This window comes from Ciconia boyciana, chromosome 10, assembly GCF_034638445.1.
Source record: "Ciconia boyciana chromosome 10, ASM3463844v1, whole genome shotgun sequence".
NCBI classification, from domain to species: Eukaryota; Metazoa; Chordata; class Aves; order Ciconiiformes; family Ciconiidae; genus Ciconia; species Ciconia boyciana.
Genome location: NC_132943.1, coordinates 23,621,526 through 23,646,473, shown reverse-complemented (window position 1 = coordinate 23,646,473; position 24,948 = coordinate 23,621,526). Strand labels below are relative to the sequence as shown.

At 37.2% G+C, this 24,948-nt stretch overlaps 1 protein-coding gene across 1 annotated transcript in view; it reads left to right on the top strand.

Annotated features, from left to right (window-relative positions):
- The window catches only part of TLK1 (tousled like kinase 1), a 72,008-nt gene that overhangs the window by 14,607 nt on the left and 32,453 nt on the right, over positions 1 to 24,948 (top strand). Inside the window, exons 2-6 of the mRNA XM_072874003.1 lie at positions 10,775 to 10,893; positions 14,755 to 14,826; positions 19,758 to 19,833; positions 22,364 to 22,410; positions 22,781 to 22,867. Coding sequence (XP_072730104.1) covers positions 10,775 to 10,893; positions 14,755 to 14,826; positions 19,758 to 19,833; positions 22,364 to 22,410; positions 22,781 to 22,867 — 401 coding nt within the window. The remainder of the gene's footprint in view (positions 1 to 10,774; positions 10,894 to 14,754; positions 14,827 to 19,757; positions 19,834 to 22,363; positions 22,411 to 22,780; positions 22,868 to 24,948) is intronic.

Sequence of the window (24,948 nt, the reverse complement as noted above, 5' to 3'; positions counted from 1 at the left end):
AGGGAGGTGGTAGAGATAGGCAGGCAGCACATCACCTGCATGTCTGTGGCCCAGGCTGTATTAGTTTTTATCTCTCTTGACATAATGTTGTGTTCAAGGCAGACGTTTGCTACCTAGGAAGACAGTCTTTTAGTGTTCCTGCCACAGATGTCTCGCGTAACTTTGGCCGAGACGTTACGTGCTTTCTGTAAAATATAAGTAGGCTTTTCCTACCTTATAAGGGGATTGTAAGCATAAGCTTCTTGTCTGTGTATTGTATATTTGTTTATTGATCATAGTAGTAGTACAGTGTAGTACAGCAACGCTGATACTTCCCTATGGGACACTAACAAGGACTTTTTTACTTCTGATTGACCGAGGATCTCCAGTAGACCAAAGCAACCCAAAGAGGTGCCATCATATTTTCTTCTAATCTTTCTTCTAACTTGGTAGAATACAAACAGAAACCAATGCATTTAGTGTAGCTTTTCCTTAACCAGAACATTGTTCTTAACTCTGAAGAAAGAAAAGTTACTGCTTTTGACCTTACAACTGTGTAATGAATCTTCCCTTTCCAGGAGAAAGCTGCATGGAACCTAGATGTGATTGTTTAAGGCTTTACAGGAGACTTTAGAGAGGTTAGGATCACATTTATGTAGGCACAGACTATAGTGGTCAGAGATGACAAGAAACCTCAGGAGGATGTATTAGTTGGCCACCCAGTTGCTGCCAAAACTGACAGTTGTCTTGAACAAAACTTTATTAAAAGCATTTTAAATGAGTGCTTTGTATCTCTGATTATTTTGTCACTGTAGCAGATGTTCAAATCAGATGCTGTCATTAAAAAAGAGTTTTACGGAAGATGCATTTGTTTTTCAGTATCTATACATTTGTTCAAATGGACTAAATGCTTGGAGCAGTACTTCAGACAGTGAGAGTCAACTAGTCAATAAACCTGCTCTCGGGTATCACTGTCTTCAGCTGTGAAGAGTGCAAAATGTCAGTGAAGACTATGTTAACAAACCTGCTTGTTTCTTTGAAACACTCTGGCTCTGCCAGTTTGCTATTAAATAGTGGAAGTTGGTGGTGTTGAAAAGCCACCAAAATCCTTCTGCCCACTCAGAACCTGCTCTTTGATTGCTCATGGCAGTTCAGAATAGTCTAGAGAACAATTGCAAGTGAGTAATCCAGGTTTTTTAAAAAGCAGGAAAATATGACACTTGGGATTACATAGCGACAAGTTTCAAAGGAATGGATACCATTCCTTGTAATGAACATATTCAGGATATCACTCATCTAGTTTGTGTATGTTCAGAGTGTTGACTAAAATGGTATTTTAGTCAACAACTCAGGAAATCTGTTTCTAGCAGATTTTTTATTATTTAAGCTCTTAGTTGTATGAGTTCAGAATAAGTCTTTTTAAGTAGGATATTTCCATAAGGGATATTACTCACTGATGCTACTTTTCTGTGGAGTATTTTTTGTAGTGGCTTTTCTGTTTGTTTGAGATAGGAGGACTGTCATGATGGGGAAAGATCTTGCAGTTTGGGATTTCAGCATAGGAAGTACACTCTGATCTTACCTAACTCAGTATTGTTTTTAAGAGCCTAGAAGGGATTACTGGACATAGAGAGAGATTTTGCATGTGGACAATTCTTGCTCCAAGTGGACTGTTCTGCTCTTTGGGCACAGTGGGTGTTTCCACTACTATGCCCATGAACTGATCTGTTGAATTCAGATTTTGTCTAGGTAAGATGTGTGGGAGCAGAGGACAAGATACAGTGATACCAGTCTTCAAAATGTAGCCTCCTTACTGCTGTTGAGGGGTGGCAATTCCAAGATAAAAAACTTTCAAGATACTAGTAATCTAACATATGTTCTTTCAGTTGTCCTTTTTCCCTTCATTCATTGCACGAAACATTATTCAACAGACTCAGGAAGGACCTTGTCGTGGTTCTGTTGCTCATAGCAGTATTTGCTATGCTAACGCTTCCTGTACATGGTGCACATGGAGTTATATTAGAAGTCTGGGAAATGGGTAGGTAGATGCAATGTTGAATGTTCTATGCTATACCTTATATTCTCTTTATTAATTGTTCTATACTTGCCAACTCCTATCATTAATATGGGAAAAACCACTGTAAAAATAATGGCATAGTAATTTCTGGGGCAAGGTGGAAAAAATCTGATTTGTGAAGAATTCCTTCAGGAGAAGCTAGCATAAAGAAAAATCTGGCTAAAAACCCACCTGTTACAAGGGTTCATATGCCAAATAAAACTAAATCTTGACTCTTGTTTTCTGAATAATGAACAGGATTGGAATGAGACACAGCATGCCATGGAATGAAACACATTGTTTCAGTGAATATTGCAAAAAAGCTTCAATAGCTTTCGGACTCATCAGCACCATTAATTGTTAAGCAGACTTCGGTTTTGAAAGCTGCCATAGACACGCATGTGATCACTTCGCAGGTTTGGGAACGTGCTCAAACAGTTGGGTTTCTTCTTTCAAGTCCTTCTATTGCCTACATTAGTGCTTATCTTTCATAGGTACTGTGCTGCACCTCAAACAGGTTGTGCATACACCTGTGCAATAGGTTTGTTGTCTGTGACGTTGAAGGAAAGTGCAGTTACTTTTATGCAATACGTAAGGAAAATGCTGTCACTCAGAAATAAGAGCTGTTGGTTGCTTCAGGAGGCCAGCGCGTCGCTCTTGAGCCATGTGTGGCTTTCAGGCAATTCAGTTGTACTTCCAAGGGTTAGGATTGGTAGAGGGACTCGTCAGAAACAAGGCATCACTGGCTTGCTTTGGACATAGTTGCATGCCTGGTTCAGCCCCAATTACAATAGAATAGACCCTTGGGGAGCTATTGTTCTCTCTGCTGTATGAATCACTCCCTGCACTCTGAATGAGCCATTCTGAGTTCCCATCCTTGTGGCATATACCCACATGCACGAGTATATATTGTTGGTTTGTGGCCAAATAAAGGCATTGGTAAGCAACTTGTAAATTCATCTCTGCCTCTGCTGCCTACAGGCATCTGATGAGACACATAATGGCCAAGGGATCCTTAGAATAGGGCGCCCAGCTGAAAGGAGGAGAGAATTAAACATGCTTAAATTGTTACCCACAAATGCCTCCTAGCTCATCTGGAGTTGGCCCAAGTGGTTTATTCATAAGTCTTCCTTCAAGGTGTTAGCAGAGGTTCCCTCAGGAACATATTTCTCTGTAATTCACTTTTCCTTTCCAGGTTGTTGTCCAGACAATTGAAATCCGAAAACTGGCAGCATAGAGATGAAGTCTAAAGATCATTACAATTTTTTTAGCGTTAAATAATTGATTTCTATTGTAGAATGATTTGCAGAAAATTACTTATCTATCCAGCAGCCAAAGTTTTCTTTGGTTTAGATCAAATTTCTGGGCTGTTGAACTGTTGGGAAAAGTGAAATAAAACAACCTTCAAACAGCATTTTAAAAAGGTGAGCTATGGTCATTTGAAAAAACCTTTGAAAAAGACTTCCAAAAAGAAATAGCTTGCATCTTGGGGAGAGGAGGGACACAGGGAATATTCTCCTGTTTTTTCAGCACCGGAAGAATTAAAGCTGAATGGTAGAGTCCAGGTAACCCAACAACCTAACCAAAACGCTCTTCTTCATCAGCTCTTTAGTTCATGGGAAATCGGTCAGAAGTTGTGTTTGGGTTTTTTTCCCTCCCCATCAGAAAACCCTTATTTTCTCTACTTTGTATTTTAACAAGTTTGCATCCAACAATCATACAACTGTAATCACAAGACACAAATTTTATAAAAGCACTTTGGAAATGGATTTTCAAATCATATTTGTCAAAAACTGCTGTCTTCCGATGTTTATAAGGAAGATTTTTTTTTTCTTTATAATTTGTAAAATGTACCATAGTTGTGCTTTTTTAGGCCAAAATTTGCCAGTTATATTATTTCCCTCCCACAGGTTTTATGTAGACTAAAGCCTTATCTGTCTGCCTGCTAATTACCCAGCTTTTTCCCTCCTTTCTTTCACCCCCTAGCCTCCCATAAGCAGTAGTCACCTTTCGCTTGCCTGCATCTCTTTGCCTATTCTTTTGGACACAGTCTTTCTCATTTTAAAAGGCTCAGCTTGTGGAATAAAAGTTCTGTTTAGATTATTAATAAAAGCATTTTAAGTTCACCTAGGCACCTTAGCAGTGATAGGGGGTGTGTTTGTTAGGAGGCAGAAGTGCCTAAATAGAGAAGTTTACTTCAGTGAGAAATACTATTTTTATACTTTTTCTGTGTTGTGTGCTTCAGTGTTACCGGCTCAGGGACTGAGAAATATTGCATTTTCATGTGCATTTAAAAAGAGACTTGATTAATTAAATAGATTCTGTTCTTTCCTGACCCTGGGCTTAGATATGTGTGTGTCTCATTAGGAATTTCTTATCGCTTAAGATCTTTTCAAACAGCTAGTTTCACTTGAACACCAGGATGTATTTTACCCCTTTTCTATTGCATCTACTTCTGCTGTTTGACTTCAGCTACAGTGAAGGTTTTAAACTCTAATGTAGTACCCTGTACTTTTTCATGCCATCTGTTGTTTGGAGGTTATAATAGCTACATCGTCCTCTGTAAAAGAAGTTAGTCCTCTTGATTGGAAAGCCAGTGATTATAAACATTTCTAAATTTCCAGGTTAAACTTTGTCATGGGTAATCTCTAGCTGTTAGTTGTTACTCTGTTAAGTGTTTTGGAAGAGCTGGAACCCTGGGGTCTTGGTAAATGGTGTCCTGTAGGTTTTGGCTATGTAGCTGTTGTTAGGAGGTAAATATAGTTCTGGGATTTTGTTTGTTTGTTTTATTTAGAATTTCAGAGATTGTATCTTGCTGTCTGCCCTACTGACTCCTGATTTGAGTGGGACCTTCTTGACTTCCAAGTACTGAATGACTTCAGGACTGTGATTCACGTTGGATGGTGATGTACTTCAAAGCCTTCTGCTAAGGGCAGTCTGTGTTTTTGCTGTTATCTTAGAATTGAATTCTTCTCAAATTACTGCTGCTTGGCTTTATGCCATCATACTAGCATCTCAACTTGCTTTTTTAGCACATTAGGAGTTTTCACGGCTGTTTCCAATTCTGTTTTCTTTGATTCCCCAAAACATGCTGTGGAAGAAGGGCTATTCAAGACATGGTTTAGCAACACAGGTCAACTTTGTGGGTTTTTTGGATTCATTTCTCAATCTCACAGCCCAAATGTTCTATTTTAAATTGAACAGGTGTCATTTTTTCCAATTTAAAAATAAACAATTTGCATTCACTCCATACAGTTTGATGTGTTACTGTATTTGGGTTTGCCTTACTTTTTCACTTGATTAGACTTGTATTTTAGAGCTCTGTGTGTTCCTTTACTGACAACTTGTTCTGGGTTGCTTTATTCCCCATTGGCTTTATAAGGTACTGAAGCATATATAAAGTATAAGCTGTAATAAATAGGTTTTACTGTTAATAAGAAGAGACCTTGGTCAACATGACCATGACTTGCTAGTGTTTACCTAACCACCAAATAGTTCACTACCAAATAGTTTGTTTTTGTGGAGGCAGAAATGTTAGCTTCATTACCTTATTTTCCTGGAGAATGAAAAAGTCCTTTCTGGTTGGTTCTGTAATAAGGAAAATCCAGAGTTTAAGAAAGGTAAGAGAGAAGAATGAAGCCAAGTGCATGGTTTTGTTTTTTGTTGTTTTTTTTGTTTTGTTTTGTTTTTCCCCAAATGAGACAAGAGAGTAGCTCACTTAAAAGGAAATACACATGGATGCAGAGACAAGATGTATCTTCATGTTGGTAAAAGAAGAAAAGTAGTTGTGTGGGCTTTTTGCTTTCCTTTTATCTGCTGGTACACGTGTGTTTTAGAATGACAAGAGCTGTCATACTCAATTGTTATGAAGTTGAATTATTAGAGCATCAACATAATGGGATAAATGCATATTTAGGATATTCCAAATTGAAATAAACGGTTACTTAAAGACTTTAGGGATTGCAGTGCAATGCTGTTAAACAGTGGGTTCTATACTTGGAATGGTTATCATGCTTAAAGTCTGGTGTTTGTAACTTCAAAGATTGTTTGATATCTTTAAAGGAATTTTGATTTAAAAAAAAAAAAAAAGCTGCTGCTTTCCAGGCTGCTTTTCTTGCTATTTGAAACATGTACCTTTTTTGGTTTTGCTTTCTTTTCCCTGTCAGTAAAGAGACTATGTGGTGGTAATATTATCAAAGTTAATGTGAAGTGTTCCTAAAAGTATGCTGGACATAATTCTCACACCATGTGTGTTACCATAAAATCTGAGTGCCTGGTAGGAGCACATCAGGAAATTCGATTTACATTTGGGCTATTGTTGAACTGTCGTCTTCTCTTCAATAGATAGGTCTCTGTGTTGAAGTATTTTGCTTTGGCAGTAAAAGCTATATGCATATAAGTCTGTTAAAGAAACCAGACCAAACCAGTATGCCTTTCACTTAAGTGAAAGGTGGTTTGCGCTGGCCTTGAATTCAGGAGAAGGGGGCCTCAATCTAATCTGGAGGGTTGTTCTAAGAAGAATCTGGCTTCTGCATAATGAACTTTATCTTCATTGTAGAAAGCTGACAATGTGTGAAGCTGTTGATCTTTCTTCATCTCGAAGCTGTAATTGATTGCCAGATAACAAGAGTCCATTCAGAGTAATAAGAGAGTCGAAGATAAAGATTGAGTCTTGGAGCTTGATTCCATATTTAGTGGAAAAGAAAAACATGTCTGATCTGTCAAGCCTTTGTGTTTGGGTTTGCAACGCTGCTCTGTAGTCTAGCAGTGTTCAAGATAGAGATTCTAGTACGTGTGTATCGCAAAAGATCCAGTTTTAGGAGGTAAAGACTTCCAGCTGCAACTCTCTGCTAAACTTTTTATTCTAAAATGTCAATTTTACTGAGGTATGAGCAAGTATTTAGTTAAATAGACAGATCTTTTGCAAGTATCTTTATATTTGGAGGTGTGGGGCCTTGGGGTACATACAGGTGTAGTTGCACTTTATTGTTTTCTGCTCACCAGTTCTGAAAAATTCAAACTACCACGGAGAATCCTCTGATTCCTTACATCTCTGTTTTGCTAAGGTAGAATACGGTATAATAATTATACCGAATGCCATGAAAAAGCTTATAAATTGCTTCTCTGAATTTATTACTTTGACTTTTGACATAACCCATTGCTTAACAAATTCTCAGGGGAGTTTGGAGTTCTTTTCAAAAGAGTTCTTGCAAAAAGTGTCCTTTTCAGGACAAGAAGTCTGTACATTTTATATTAGTTTTTAGAGGAGGGGCTATATATGGTTCTGAAAGATAAATTAATATGGAAGATACCACCACTCCCAAAAAATACAATGGCTAGCTAGTGTTGGTAACTTTTTAAAAAAATTACTAGAAGAAGCATTCCAAAATCTGTAGCGGTTACAGGAAATAAAGAAAAGTAGTTTTTTAGGGCTCTTCTGTGAGTTTCAGGTGATCTTCCAGGTGTTGTCTTTGGAAGATAGTAGAAGTTTGAATGGCAGTGGGTGGTAGCAGTGCCAGTCTCTCATTTAGCATCATTGTAAATATGCTGTAAGTACTTGTGTAACTTGATTGCATGTCCTTTGAGTTAGTGAGTTGGCTCTCAGGGGTGGGAATGGAATTAGTTCAAGTATGAAGTCTGGGTATATCTTCAAAACTGTAAGTTATGTTGAACTTGTGGGCAGCAAAGCGTTTCGTGAGCAGGAGAATTTATAAAGCCTGGTGTTTTAAAAAAATGCTATTTTTTTGTCCCTTACAGGAAGTGCCTTAAAGCTTATGGTACCTTTAAAAGTAGGTAACTTGTGCTGAGAACTGAAGGATTGTACAGAACTGCGTATTCTTGAAAAAACAGCTGTGTGTCTGGGCATGAATGGTGTATTTTAAATTACAGCATGAATGAGGAAGATTATTTAATAGATCTTCCTAGGATTTGCTTTGTGTTGAAAGAAGGTTTGAATCCAGCTTTTCTGTCTTGTCCTTCAGATCACAAGGATGGCGGAGTGTACATGTTAATTGTGTGTTGCTTTTTGGTTCTGGATATTTAACAACAATAACAAAAAAACCAAACCAAACCCCCCAAACACAACAACAAAAAAACACTCCAGCAGAACTAATGAAGAGAATACAGTGCGTTCATTAGCGTATGTAGGCTCTAAAATCTCAGTAGAAAAAAACCGAAGGATTGTATTTTATCTGTGCTGTGGACTACCCGTCTACCTGCTAAATTACCATTCTGACTGGTAAGGTAACCCAGGGGTGCTGATCTATTTAGTGCATTAGTATCTAGATACAGTACATGAGACCTGCAGTAGCAATTTTACTCTGCAGCACTTTGAATGAGCCTTAGCTATCCACAGTGATTATTGCTTTCCCATATTTCATAAAATAAACAATATAGGGTATGGTAGTATCTGTTTCTGTAATATACGCGTGGTTTGTAATTTCTAAAATTATGTCAGTAATTTTAAGTAAGATCTGAACTTTTGTGGGCAGTGACTATCAAGTAGGCTAGTAAATCAAAATATTGCTAGTCCTGCTTCAGTAAATGGGTTACTTTCGTAAACTAAAATTTGTTATTTCAGAGTGGCATACACTTAAACACTTTTACTGTTATGAAGCAAAATAATAATCTTTTAAACTTGCCTGACAAATCTGGTGTGATTATTTTCTTATGCTCTTTCAGAGCAATACTTTCCCGTTAAGGTATAGATTACATACATACTAGGAAAGGTATGCTGTACACATCTGCTTTTTTTTTAAAAAAAAAAAAAGCCTTATTGCACAATGCGTAAATGTAAGAAATATTTTTTTGTGCATATGAGAAGTATACAATTTGTTTTTGAAACTCTTGGAAGCAGTACACAAGCACATTTTTAGGAAGCAAGAGTTTAAAGAGGATTCCTGATTGTTCTGCACTATGCATACATGTAAAACAGTCTTTACCCTGGAGAGCTTACAATCTACAATATGTAGAAATTGGAGGAATTTTTACTAGACAAGTTCAAGAAGCGGCATTACAAGTTCAAGAAGTGGCTGATAATAAGCCAGCTGCAGTTTCAAACTGGGTAATTCCCCTGCATTGCTGGAAAAGAGGCGTCCAGCTCTGTATGTGTCTGTGTTTGGGTAAACTCCCCCACTTTCAGAAACAAAACGTGGTATCCTCAACCTGCCACTTGCAGTTTGATTTTTTCAAAAGAAGGCTCTGCCAACAACATATTTCCCAAATATCTTCTTCCTGACCATTTTTCTCTTGGTGTGGTTTTCTTCCATCAGAGGAGGTCTGGGTACCGGGCTCTGTGGTAAAGGAGCACTGACAACACACTCACCGTCATGTGCCTTCCCGTGGGAACAGAGGCAACTTGAATTAGCCAAATAGGAGAGCCAGTGCTTTCCCTACCAGGAGGATTAGCTGCGTGGCCAGGAGTGGCCAAAATGTGCAGTACAGAAAGTTCTGTCTAGTGCTTGAATGTTAAAGGTTCATGAGATACCCGAGAGTTGTATAAGAAAGTGTCTTGTGTCTTATGTGAGCAAAGCAGTGCTGATGCCTTGGTTGTCAGGTTGCTTAGCTGATGGGTAGAAGTTAATAGGAGCACTTAAACTTTGTAAAATGTAGTTTCTTGAAAAGGGAATTCCATAAGCTTTTTTTCATAGTACCATTTGAATATACATAGTTATTACTTGCAGTCCTTTCTGAACTGCTGTGTTGTCCTGTGGGACTGAAAAGCACAAACTTGATAAGTTGTGTCTTAGTTGAAAAAAATGAAGCTATATCACTTTATATCGTACTTGAGGGATATGCTATTAAAATAGTGCATAAAGACTTTGGCATTAAATATCGTATTTAAAGTAAAGCAACTGAAATCTTTCCAACTGAAGATAAACTGAATGTTTAAGTAGTTGAAAAGATAAAAACAAAGAATGCAGTTTGTGTAAATATGGAAGACTATTTGTCTAGATCATCTTTCAGACTCATTAAACAGCCGTAAGTGATTTAAATACAAATTAGAAAGCTGCACATCATGTTGCAGCCTACTCATGTAGGCTGAGCTCATCAGAAACTCCTTTTGTTCCTCCATTTCCTTCCACCTTACTTTCCCTGCCGATGCCAGCAGCACTTCTTTACTCCGTTTAGCAGGGCTCTAGGGTCAGAGGCACCACCTGTGCAAGGGTCTGTGTTACTCTTGGCTCCTTTTGTATTGCTGATCCCGCGCCTTGCTTCTCTGCCCTTTGAACCTCCGTATAACCCTGCATTCCTTTGCACGTGTTGGGGACTGTGCCCTACCTTCTGATTTTCCTTTTTTTCCTATGATTCTTACTTGTTTGTCTTGGACATTGATACGTTGATAGCCTACCTAAACAATTTAAATAATATGGAAAACAAGGGGATTGCAGAATTGGGAGGTTTTATGCTGGAAAGTATTTTGCTCCTGTCAGCTAGTTTTTAATCTATAAATAATTGCCTGGTTGGCATATCGCACGCTGCAGACTCCATGTCTCTTACATGCCTCTAGCAGGTTCTAGTTTTCACCAAAATTGACAAAGCTATTCTGATACACAGAACTTTCCCCAGAATTTCTGGAATTCATTGAGTGCATTCGTTATTAGGTAACAGATGGTGAATCGTTGTCAAGTTGAGGGTATACATCCTTTCTTTGCATAGGCAAGTGGTATGTTGGGCTTGTTTGTAAAATATTTCACTGCAAATATTAGGGAATATAATGAATTTATTTATCTTTTTTAGGAGCAATGGATGAGCTTCATAGCCTGGACCCAAGAAGACAAGAATTGTTAGAGGCAAGATTTACAGGAGTAGTAAGTGGCAGCACTGGGAGTACTGGAAGTTGCAGTGTTGGAGCTAAAGTAAGTTCTAAGAGCAGTCATCCAGATCTACCATCTTTGAAATACTAATTTATTTCACACTGTCTCACTTGTATATTGCCCACATGATTTACTTGCAAAAGTACTGGGTTGGAAGAAGCTCTCGGGAAAATCCTTGTTAGTCTGTTATTTTGCTTTGAGATAAGATTGTTTATCCTGAACCTATCTATGACATACGGACATTGAATTGTTCTTAAAAACACAGCAAAGAATGGGCTTATACAGGCTCTTCTGTGGTTTTGCTCTAGTGCACATGTGATCAGAGATGGAAGTTTTTCCCAATATTTAAGTGGCGTCCCTTCTGCAGATGGCCAGCTACTTACGGTTTGGTTTGAAATAGACACAGGGAGTCTGGTGTGAGCTCTGTTTTTAAGATTAAACTTGTTTGAGGACTAATGTATCTAGATTAACAAAGCCAAATTCTTTCAACTTTTCCAGACATTTATATCAATTTTACCTACTTTCATTGTAGACTTTCTGCGGTCTGTCTGTTAGTATCTAAACCAGGATGCAACACTTGAGGAAAACCTTATGAACATTGAATAGCAGGGCTTAATTACTGTCCAGATGTCATATATTACCCCTCAGTTGATACATCTGCAAAATAAATTTGCCTTTATTACAAACTCTGTTCAAGTTACTAGCTTCAACTTCCAGGACTGATTTCTGCAATACTATTGCCTAACCAGAGGTACTCCATTTTGTATTTGTGCATTTGAATGTTCTTCACCAAGTGTACTACTTAACAAACTGATGTTAAAAAGATATAATACTAATTTTTTAGGCACGTTTCCCCCATGTCCAAAGTACTTTTGAATTCATTTCCAAAGTGTTTGCAGTGCACTCATATTTTAAGTATTTTACACAAACTTGGTTAGTATTTTTCACTTCCTATTCCACATTTTAATTACCACTCTAGATTACAGAACAAAATACTACCTGATGGCAGATGTTGAAGAAATTTCTGGAGTTGTGTGGTGTATTGATGACTATTAACAAACTATAAAGAATTGAAATAAGTGCATAGTGATCTTGCATCATATCTTCTTAACTTGTTTTTGAGAGTGACATGAAAGTAACCGTCACAAAGCTGTAAAAAAGGTGATATATCACTTCTGTTAACTATCATCTTAACCAAGAAGTGAGTTAAATGGTCAGGGGAAGGAACAAGGTTGGATTGACACAGTGTGGTTGATGCACTGTTGTCTTCTCTTTTTATTTAGTTGCCTTCTAATTATGACTGCAAAAATGTATACTTGCCATATCTTATGATTAAAATCAGATAGAGACAAACCCAGTAATTCTGGCCCATCTTTGTTTCTTTCTTCCTTGGGTTCTCTAGTACTACTTACTCCCCTAATTTATTGGCTCATAATTGCTCATAATTCAAATGACTATTTGTCCTTTTCCATGACTAGATCTATACCTTCTTTTAACTTCATTTAACTTTTAGTGTATTTATAAACCCTTCTATTAGTTTTTGATACAGCTGTGTTGGTCCCTTGCCTTATCGCCAGTCTTTCCTCCTCAGAATCTGTCTACTGCTGTGTGTGTGATGCATTTTATTTAAAAGTAATTATCAAGTTTCTTGGGGTTCCTTTTCTTTAAACTTTGATCCCCTGCGAGTTGCTGCTTACCATTTCCATAAATCTGTTCAAGTCTTTTTTTGTTGTCTGTTGTTCAGCTGATTTCACTTTTACCCAAATTATATTCCACTTTCAGGTTCTCAGTTTGTTCATCCAAATTAGCCAGAAAAAAAAAGAAATTTAAAACAGCTAATTTCCTTTTTCACTGTACCATGTAAAACATAAATTTCTTGTCCCTGACACATTCCAAGATCTGTTTGAACAGATAATTGTATCTTATCCAGTTGGTTTCCAAATGGATAGCTGGATAAAGTTGGTTTGTGTTTTTTTTTAACACTACCAAATGCTTTGACAATTGTTTGCAGAAGATACTACTACCACTGTCTTCTGATTGATGCAGATCCTCACCTAAGACACTGTGGTTCTTACCTTTGACCAGAAATATTCCACAAATGATCTTCAGTATACAGTGCAATATCTCTTCTTTTTCCTGCTTACTTTTTGTTTGGTTTTGGGAGGCAGGGAGGTAGAGGGGAATACCAATATCTAGTCCTGTGATTTATCCCACCATTAGTAAAATGGCAATTATATCAGTTTTGTTTGTATTTCTTTTATTTCTGACCATTCAGTGTATCCAAGCAGATAACATGAAATCTAGTAGCTGATCTGGGCTGTGTTTGGAATATGCCCCCCCCCCCCTTTTTTTTTTTAATGCAGTCTTTAGTCTTGGGGGGGAATGTTGAGAGAGGCTTATCTGTTTTTTATTAAATACCCTGATTAAACCTTTTTGATCTGATGTGTGGAGGTAACTGGGAAAATGTGATGTATAAATATCTCCATTGGTCTGTTTTCACTTTGAAGACAAAAAAGAGAAAACTTCCTCTTCACATACATACCCAAATCCACACATACCAAATTCTCATTTTCGTAATCAAGCAAGACAATACAGAGGTTGCAGCTGTACTTACTGGTTATTTCTGGAAACATTCTAGGTCATTATTCTTCTAGTAATTAAATTAAGATGGACTTCTATTTATTGGGACTACTATTTTGAAAGCCTACCCTAATCTACTGTTTTGCTGAAGAGTTTTGGAATTGTTGGGGGGGGGGGGAAGCCTATCATCTTCAAGCTTTTTCAGTAAGCAAGGGTGCATATATTAATATAGCTTACTGAGATTATTGTTTTAGCTGACTCCAACGACCAGATACTGAGAGATCACAAGGAAGAACTACATATAGGAGTTTCTAGATTAGGGACTGCCTGGGGGGGAACTCACATGGAAGTTTTGCGGATTTAGTTAACATTTCTCCAGAAATTTTAATTCAGAGAAGATCTCGTTATTCAGAAGATGTCACAGATCAGTATTGTCCTGCAAACTGATGCAGTGCTGGTATTTAATGCTTTGAAGCAAGCTGAGTGTTTGCCTTGGAACTAGTTGTTGTTTCACTTCAAAGTATTTGTTCTGCCTTCCTATATGGAAGAGAATAATCCAGCAGTATAAGATTTTTTTTTTCCTTCTAATAAAAAGAAGCTCAACTGATGTTGACATTTTTTGTTATGTGAATGTGGAACAGACTCTTTCAATAAAATGTCCTTGTTGCCATTCTGTGTTCAAAAGATCTCTGAATAAATCAGCCTTAGAAAATTTCTAAATAAATATTGTAACTTGGAACTATTTCACAGGTTTTATCTTTTTTTTTTTTTTTTTTTTTTTTTGTCATTAGTCTAAATTTGTTACTTTGGGGGAAATGGTTTGTTTTAAGAATGTAGAATAATATTGTCAATAGGTTGTAATTTTCTGTCATTGAATGGATTAAAAAAAATAATCTTTGCAATAGCCTAGTATCTGTCTTGGAGAAAATTAAATGCTCTTTTTCTTTGAAAAATGAAAATTTTTAGTAGTCTCCAGGACTTTCAGCAATATTGGCTTTTTAAGCCCATCCTATGGAATCGTTTGGTAGGGTTTTTCACTGGATGTTTTGCTATTCCCAAGTAAGAATGAAACGTTTTTGAATGATCTAGGGTTTTACTTGGCTTAAAAGCAATCGAAATACAGAATTCGCTGTGCCCTGTCAAAACATCTGCCTGTAAAACTTCTTATCCTCCTTCAAGTCACAAGTGCTCTATAGTTAATCAATTTTTCCTTGTAAGCATGAAATTTTATTACTGTTACTTGTTATAAGTGTGAGTGATAATAGTGGATTAGCAGTTTTATAAATCTGTATATAATGTTTAGTATTTTATTTGTTTTGGTAGGCCTCAACAAATAACGAAAGTTCAAATCACAGTTTCGGAAGCTTGGGATCTTTAAGTGACAAAGAATCAGAGGTAAGTATACGGGGCAGATTCATTATTACCTCAGAATTTTAATGCTAACAAGTCATAATTTTATATTCCAGTTTGATGCCTTATTTCATATAGAAGCTTTTAAAGTACAATGCACAATACACAGCTAGATAGGAAAAAGCATACATTACTAAAAGATACCATCGCTTGGAGGAGGAGGCATGACTTCATAAAAGTTTCTTTGGATTTTTGGTATTGAAACTAGCTGCTTCTGGTTCTTAATTATTTATGTAGTCATGCTATGAGGATGCATGGAGCTTTTGGAGCTGAAAATGCTTAAACAGTTTGCTGTTTTTTGTTTAATAAGCAATAAGGTTTTCATCAGCACAGATAAACTTTGACTAGTCTTTGGCTGCATCATTGAAAATACTCTAGAAACTAGTTTGATATGTTTTCTTTGAAAATACAGATTTACTCCAAGGTCAGACAGTAGCTCTCATCTGCATTTCTAAAAGCTGCAGTTGTCACTGCATATTTTCTTACCTAGTACCACTTTAATCCAAAAAAGGATTCATACTCTTAATAGGTTTTAATGTGGAGAGTGCAGACTTCCCTGGAGTAGAAGATTTTCCTGTTAGTGACTAGCATTGACATTAGTTGCACTAATGCAGCTCTTAAAATTTACCTGTTTTGAGGTTGTCGAGTCCCCCTGACAGTTTTGCCTATGTACATCACAGATTGTATTGATAAAATTATACCCATTGTAAGCAAGAGCATATTTCTAGCCCAGGCTAGACCTGTGTTTGAGTAAGTGTCATGCCAGAGGGAGAGTTGTTTGGAATGTGCTTTTGACGTTATTTTCACATGTTAAAGCTTTATTTTGGGGCCTAATTGTTCATTCACTCAGTCACTGTGAGACACTGTCTCATGTTTGCTTTTATACTGGGCTGAACAATTTAGTTGGTTCTCAAGACTGATATCTTATAAATAAATGTTCTGTATGTGTGATTTCATGTTTTCTCTTCCAAAAAGGCTCTGCTATGTTTTTTTCCCCTTGCCTTTCCCAGCTGGATTTTCCTTTCAATTGTATATGGACTATTTTCTTAACCAGAAGAGTCTGTCTGCCTGTTGATTTTCTTCATGGCTTTTCCTAGAAATACTTTGGGTAGTGATGCAGTTCTGATGTAGGTGTGGGAATGGAAATGTCCTGCGGTAGCCTGAAGGTTACGATGCATTATTGCAATTCCTTGACAGAAAAACATCTCTGTGAGTAGTTGAGTGATCTCAGAACACTGACTATATGTGTAGTAACTTTTTGGTGTAGAAAAATGTTATTTTAGAGTTGGATATATGAGATACGGGGGCAAGGTTTTTCCAAGGCATGTAAGTTTGAAAGTTCAACCCATATCTTCAGTCTCTACACAGTGTTTTAACCTCAAGCCATGCTTCTGGGTAGGGATAATTTTATTGTTTTGGTTTTTTTTAATATTCTGATTCTGAACTAGAAATAGATTTGTTTTCCAAAAAGTCCCTGCACAGATCTCCAGTGCACAGTGCTTTAGGTTTCTTCTGTGTTTTCTGAAAGATGAGTCTTAATGACAATGAATAATGAAATAGGATTTCTTGACCCATTTTCAGTAGTTGTCAGTTGTATTCACTTGAATTAAATTATAATTGTAATACCAAATATGTTAATAAGTTTTTAGAGTTTTGTTCTTAAAATAACATCTGGTTACTTATATCCTGTAATCCTATAAAAAGTACACTTTAGTTCTTAATATTGCAGACAGGTTGTGGGATTTTTACATGTTTTTGTTTTGGTTTTGTTTGTTTTTTTTTTTTAATGGTGTGACAATGAAGGTTTCATAATAATAGGGAATTCCTCTTGCGGATGGAAATACAAAGACTTATGGGAAGCAGTGCCATTATTTGTAGCTTGCTTGTAAGCTACTTTTATACTGCCTGCTTGTAGCTGTTTAGTTGCTGCAGTTCCCAGTAATACAGAACCCTCATTATAAATGTAATTTCAGAAGTAACTAAAGGTTTGATCTAGTTGGAATTTATAATGTGTTGCAGAGGAAAACAGCGCTGATGTATTTGTTTGCTGTAGTTGTAAAGCTTTGAGGGGAGGCTAGGATTTAGAAGAAAATAATTGTGGGAAACTATCAACTCATTCATTATGCATATGAAAAATATTAACAACTAAAAAAATAACTGTTAAGCATAATGGAGATTTAAGTGTTGAGTGACAAAAAAATAAACACTTCGATTTTATTACACATGATTTTAATTTTTTTCCTCTACAAAAATAACTTCCTGAGTTATGCTGTTACCAGTTGTACAATAATGGTAGAAAATATTTAACTATACATAAAATTTATAAAAATAATTATCTGAGTATTTTTTTTAAAGGAGATTAACTAGTTTAGAATTGGTACTTATTAATGTTTATTTTATAAAAGAGGATGTGAAAAGCCAAGATTTAAAACTATAAAAGTCAAGAGAAGACTCGGGGGAAGCACATTAAAATTGAGAGGTAAACTAGGATCAAGACATGATGTATGAGGCTCTGCTATATACCAAGCTGTGGGTAACTCTAACATAGCTTTACAATCTAGCTTTGGATAACTTCAAAACTATTTTGTCTTGCTTATGAAATAGTGGGATTTTAATCTAAATCTTGGCTGTACGTAAATCCTTCTGAAGTGACTGAAAGTAGCTTCAGTCTTTCTTTATCAGAGGGATACTCCTCAGCCCCATCAGTCTTCAGTTTCTTGTAGTTCATATGGTTCCATTCATTAGAAAGGATTTTTGAGAACATTCTCTAGTGATTGATGTACGCTGTACATTGCCGTGTGAATATTGTACTTAGAAAAGGTGAACATGACCTTGTTGGGTAACCTCATTATTAACCTCATTAGTGTGCTAATACTTTTTAATTTGGAAGGTTAAATTAAATGCTGAAAGAAATCAGAAGAGCTTAAGGAAATAAACATTTATTAATTATTTGCGTTTCAGTTTTAAAACTATAAACCTCTTTAAATGTCTGGTTTTTTAAATACAAGACCAGTCACTGCAGTTGGAAACTAATTTTGGTGGGGGAAATCTTAAATGTTTAGTCATTAATTAGCTTTTAAACAACTTGTTTTGTTTTGTTTTGTTTTCTTGATATGGTAGGTAAAACTGACTACATTAGAATGATAACTGCAAAATTGAAAGCTGGAAAATAAGAATAACACGAAAATGCTTAGTTAAATAGTTTCAATTTAGTTTTGTGGAAAGATAGCTTAATGTTACCTATTTACCTGGCAGTAATTGCAAATTATTAAAGTAATATTTCTAAGCTATGCTTTCTGCTTTTAGAATCATATCATCTTAAGATAATTTCATTTCCAGGAGTCTGTGGTGTACAGCTTGCTAATGTACGATAGCACTGTAAAAGATGCAGATTTCGGTTGGAAGAGTTTATTTAAAATAAAATGTATGCAATTCGAACTTCATTTGTAGCCTGGTAATACAACAGTTACAATTGTAAAACTTCCAAAGGTGTTTTTATGAAGCTATCCACAGAGCTAAAACTTCTAAAAGGTATATGGTATAGATAAGGAAGACCTTTCTTGTCCTGACTGTTCTTTTATAGACTGATAATTTTCTACAGATCACGGGTAACTTAAAATGGTTCTTTGCCAAAATAAATATTTTAGGATATTTGTAGTAAACCTATATTTGAAGATATCCACATGAAGATTTTGGAACTGAAACATACTTGAAGTGCTTTTAGTGATGGGTTGAAATTTGAATTTTGGTATCATTTGCTGTATTGAGAAAGAATACTTTGAGCACAAAGTGACAAATACAATGAAATGATAAAATGACAGTATCATTAAAAAGTGAAGCATCTTATCACTGATCTCCAGTATCATTAAAAAATGAAGCATCTTATCACTGATCTCCAATTTAGGCCAAGATACTAGGGACCATTGCTTTCTTGATGCTAAAACAGAGTTCATGTAATGGCTTCTGTGCTTTCTCCAGTTACTGGTATGAGGCTGCTTGGTGGCTGAATACACACACAGCTGCAGTATCTTTTCCTTGAACCAAAGCAGCTTGTAGAATTTAACTTACACTGGGGAGATTAACTGGTTTGAATCCTCAGATCAAGGGAGAGCAAATAAAATTTAGAGATTCTCCTGATCACAGCCCTTTCTCGTTATCTGTGTTGTACATGCTGATCGTAGTTTCTAGGCAACTATATATAATACTTCTGGAATACAATTTTAACAGATCTGTATTTTTTTACTTATCATTGATGTTTTTCTTTTACTTTCTTGAGATACAAATACGATGGGGAGGAGACAATGATGCTTTCCAAGTGGATAGATATTCAAATTTTGATTAATCTCTCTCTTTTTAAAATCCTAAGCAAATTCTAGAAATCCACAGTTTATATTAGTTTGGAGATTACTTCTGCACTTCTGAAAAGGAGTAACATTATAGGCTTCCTATTGGCTTCCACTAGAACTTTGTGTTTATACTGTGGCAATGTGTAGAAAACACCATCAAGAATCAGCTTATTTCACTAAGTAGTAAGCTTAGTGAAACACCCACAACTTAAAACACCCACAACTGTAATCGGAAGATCTTGGTAAAATGTAGCCAAATTAAACCAAATTGGGTGTTCATAAACCCCAGAATGGATGAAACGGTATAATTGTTTAACAATTAATATGTAGAATTGCCTTTTGGGAAATTATTTAAGGATTATTTCTCACTTTCTTAAATATCTTTTCTAGCTTGTATTTATCTGATTGACCAAGGATCATTATGTACTTTAACTAAGATATGAAATCGCATCCCTGCTGAATTGTGAAATCGTGTTTTATGAATGAGGATTTAAATTTATTTCACAATAATAAAGCCATAATATAAATAAATAGAGCTGCTGTTGGATCATGTTCTTTTGTTGTTTGTAGACTCCAGAGAAGAAACAGTCAGAACCTTCCAGAGGAAGAAAAAGAAAAGCAGACACTCAGAGTGAAAGCAGCCAAGGTAAACTAAAATGTAATGAATTAGATAGTTATTGCATGTATCTAATCAAATTAGAATGCACAAAGTTTGTGCTCTTAGCCTTTAAAAGTCTGTATTTTTGCTTGCATAGGACAGATGTTGGGTTTTGGATGATAAATTACTTATTCCCCCCCCATTTGTCACTGGAAGGGATGGCAAGTAAAAACTGAACTGGGCTGGTAATTGCCCATAAGAAATGTCTGCTGCTGCATGTGTAACTTGCAGCTATGATACAACTCTATGTACTTTTTAAGAATTGTAGCGCTCTTCTCATAAAAAATACCTTTGTGGTTTGTATTTCTTTTCAGTCAGTAAGGGGGAAAAGGGATTACAGATTATAATATCTGATTGCTTGTTTTTCAGGTATATTTAAAACTTGAATTTTATTCTTCCTTTTCTATTGATTATTGTACAGTGTAGCTGTCTAGAGGGATGGGGAAATCGGGATGAGACCGATTTCCAATTTAATATTTACAAAGCATGCTTTTGTTGTTGTCTCTTTCATGTGACTTTTGCGGGAGGAATGGTGGAAATTTAACCTGAAGACAAAAATTCATCAAAAGGGGAGAGGGAATAGTTTTGATAACATCTCTATTAGCTTTTTTTGGTTCCTAAATGAGCTAGGAAATGTCACTTCAGATACATATCAATGGGCTCCATATCTGGAAGTCTTCATGATGCAACATGCTGTTAGTAGAAGAATGATGTAGTTTGACTAAAATTAATTTCTTCGTTAAGTGTTGCTTCATAGAGACCTGCTTTGTTCAAAGAACTTGAATGAAATTTCCCATTTGCATTGTTCTAGTAACCTATCCTTCCTGCTACCAATGAGAGTTGAAATTAGAGATGATAGAAATTTTGGGAACTTTTTGGCATAGACAACATGATTATCATGTCTCATAATTACTATTTTACTGTCAGCAGCAGTGAAACTGAATAGTCTGCACTGCAATATTCTCAAGGAGCTGGCCTAGGAAACTGCAGCATATTGGAGTGGTATAGTACAATTGAAGCACAGCAAATACTGCTATTGTATTGAAAAAAGGAACAAGAGATCGATCTCTTGTATATTGCATACCTAGGATTTTGACTTTGTAATATGCAAAATAATCCATAAATGTTGAAGAAAAGTATTGTTTAGAACATGGAGGTAATTGGAGAGTGGGATAAAAATCAGTGTAAATCTATTCATTTGGCTGTGCCAAAATAATTTGATGTATTTCTTCAGTGCAGAGTTCTGAAACATGACATAGAATAGATTTTTCTATACTGAAAAGGAATGCAGTCTGTCTCATTTATCTGGATGAAAATTTTAATTTGATAAAGCGATATATGGGAATTGAGCATGAAGACAAATCACTAGCAGAATTACAGGGTAGGTAAAGAACTGGCTAGAGGGCAGTAGCAGTGATATATATGCTAACTGGGTAACTACTGGAGGAATTAACTGTGTGCTGTTCTAGGTCTTTGAACTATTTTATCGAAATATTTCTGTTAAAAGTCTTGACACAAAAAGGGCTGGCAAATGTTTCTGTTTCTTCGTGGTATTTCTTAGTGACACAAAGTTATGCAGCAGTGCCAGTATAGAGGCATTTTGGACTAGAAATAATTCTTCAGGTCTGAAGCAATAGAAAAGCTTGAAAATCTTTGCTAAAAAGTCCAAAATTACATTTTTGGACCTATGGGTAATGATCTCCTATTTTATCACAAAAATTTCTTTCTATAAAGAAAAAAGCTTTGAACAATGGTCCATTTTCAAAATGTCTCCTAACAGGTAGTCTGACCTGTACAAGAGACAAATACAGTCTTAAGATTTACCAGTCATCTTAGGGCCAAACAGAAGAAAGCATTTATGCCATTGGGTAAGGCATTGGTGCGGTCTCTGGAATGCCACATATGGATCAGGTCCTCGCATTGAAGAAAGATTAATTCACATCAGTGCTCCTGAAGTCTCGATACTGATTAAGATAAAAGCAATTCTACTCTCTCATTCCATTCTATTTATCTCCCTAGTTAACCCTGTGAGTTAGCCAATTCATAATCAGGTTGGGAGGAATGGAAATACTTGTCATCCTCCATGCCCACACTGTTGTTGGCGCTTAAGGAAATCCTTGGGCTGAACATTTGGGCACAATAACTCACCTGGAGCGTATAATGTTAATAGATAGTGCTTGAAAAGGGGAGGGACTTAGCAATAAAGGTTTCATCTGTAGGATGAGAGTTGAGTTTCCTGTTACCTAGAAGAGGTCTAGCCTTGCTGCTAAGTCTGCATTAATCTGGTTTAGGAATTGAAGTGTGACTTAATTTCTGATTTCTCAATGAATGGAATATGCAAATCTCTTTGTTGCGGCCAATCCCTTAATTATCTATATAGGGAGATCACATGTTAGCACATCAAAGAAAACCAATTAACAAGTGGTAAGACTTTGCTATAATTACTGTATAGGTAAAAATGTAAGGCACATCTATAATTTATTTAAGCAATTCTAATGTATTAATGTATTTGTTTCAGGAAAGAATATTGGGGGACGTGGTCACAAGATTAGTGACTATTTTGAGGTAAGGTTTTTGTGTGTTTGTAAAATTTACTTTAGCTTTAAAACATACTTTCAGCTGGTTTTGGATGTTACAAAATTTTTTGCTTGTAATGAACAGGCCTCTTGAGAGGATACTTTTTTTTTTCCTTTATGTAGGTTTGTGAATATTAAACCCTGAAGTAGAGATGCAGCAGTCTTTTGGTGTAGCCTGAGCTAAAATACAAAAAACATTTTCTTTTATGCTTTTCTTTAAATGGCCAAAGGCTACACTAATACAAGTAATACAATCTAATTTACAAATTCTGTGTACAGATGAGCTGAATCATTCAGTAGATGTATAATGTATTTTGATAAGAAGATTGACTAATTGGAGGGCCATATCTTCTCTACAGTACCAAGGTGGAAACGGCTCTAGTCCAGTGCGAGGCGTACCTCCTGCAATCCGGTCTCCTCAGAATTCACATTCCGCTCCTTCTTCTGTAAGTTTGTGAACTTCACAACTGCTGGAGATACTTTCATAGTCTGTGTCGTGGTTTAGCCCCAGCCAGCAACTAAGCACCACGCAGCCGCTCGCTCACTCCCCCCTGGTGGGATGGGGGAGAGAATCGGAAGAGCAAAAGTAAGAAAACTCGAGGGTTGAGATAAAGACAGTTTAATAGGGAAAGCAAAAGCCGCGCACGCAAGCAAAGCAAAGCAAGGAATTCCTTCACTACTTCCCATGGGCAGGCAGGTGTTCAGCCATCTCCAGGAAAGCAGGGCTCCATCATGCGTAATGGTTACTTGGGAAGACAAACGCCATCACTCCAAATGTCCCCCCTTCCTTCTTCTTCCCCAGCTTTATATACTGAGCATGATGTCATGTGGTATGGAATACCTCTTTGGTCAGTTTGGATCAACTATCCTGGCTGTGTCCCCTCCCAGCTTCTTGTGCACCTGGCAGAGCATGGGAAGCTGAAAAGTCCTTGGCTAGTGCAGCAACAACTAAAACATCTCTGTATTATCAACACTGTTTTCAGCACAAATCCAAAACATAGCCCCATACCAGCCACTCTAAAGAAAATTAACTCAATCTCAGCTGAAACCAGGACAGTATCCACCCCTTATTCCATACCATTTACGTCATGCTCAGGTCTCACACTATCCAATACATTCTCATTACCCACCGTCACCCTTCCCATCCTTTGATATAATACACACATATCATTCCCTTAGTCTATGGACCACCCCTACAAAATATTTGTAAAATGTCCACAAAATGTCCACTGAGTTCATTTAGTCCATGACTTTGGGCTTCATCTCTTATGGTTGTTACTCAGGACAGGAGAGGTGGTGTGTTGCTTGGAGTTATTGGGCACCAAAGCCAGCTCAGGTCAGGTCACTGCTGCACTTGCACTGCTTCTTGTAAGGCTTCTCCTCCATTGGTTCAGGTGGTTCCGGCTGTAGTAATTCCTATAACATGCAACTCAAATCATGGGTTACAACAATTTAAAGGTATATCCATTACAATCTCCACCCCTGGTCCCTTTGGACCAGGATATAGGGTTTAACATTGCAATGAACTCCTCCCCTTGCTCCTAGCCTGGCTAGCAACAAGGGGTTCCTGCTATAGTAATTCCCACAACATGCAACTCAAATCCCGGGATACAACAATTTAAAGGTATTTCCATTACAATCTCCACCTCTGGTCCCTTTGGACAGACCATCAGGTTTAACATTGCAATGAAGTCCTCCCCTTGCCCCTGCTCCAGCTTGGACTTATCCACAGAATGTAGTACCTTCAGAAGTAAACTTGCTCCAACATGGCCTTATGCACAGCCACAGATGCTTCAAGGTGTACCTGCTGCAGCATGGACTTCATCCACAGCCACAGATGCTTCGAGGTGTACCTGCTGCAGCATGGACTTTATCCACAGCCACAGATGCTTCGAGGTGTACCTGCTGCAGCATGGACTTCATCCACAGCCACAGATGCTTCGAGGTGCACCTTATCCAGCGTGGACTTATCCTTGGGCCACAATCCCTTCAGAGGGATACCTGCTGTGGCACAGACATAACCATGGCCACAGACGTTTCAAGATATACCTGCTCTGGCATGGACTAATCCATGGGCACAGACGCTCTGGGGTGTCCTGCTCCCACGTGGATTCATCCACAGGTCACAGTCCCTTTGACTCGAGTTCACACCGGAGTTCCAGCCTGTCCAGTACAGCAGCACAGAAACAGCAGTGATGTCCTGGCCATCTGCCAGCCCAGGCGCAAGGCTATTGCTGTTATCAAAATGTTCCCAGGCACAGCAGAGTAAGATGATCAGCAGTACAGCAGCACGGCAAGCAGTGAAAGCAAAAAGCAGCCACTACCAAGCCCTAGACTCTAACATACAGTAAGGCAGGCAAGCCCTATGGCAAGCACAGAAGCCTGCCGATTAATAGCTTAACAGCAATAACAGCTATAAATTTTATCTAGCACATTCCAATCAAATCCGTCATTATCTCAAACCCTTCGAGCCCCACGTTGGGCGCCAAAAGGACTGTCGTGGTTTAGCCCCAGCCAGCAACTAAGC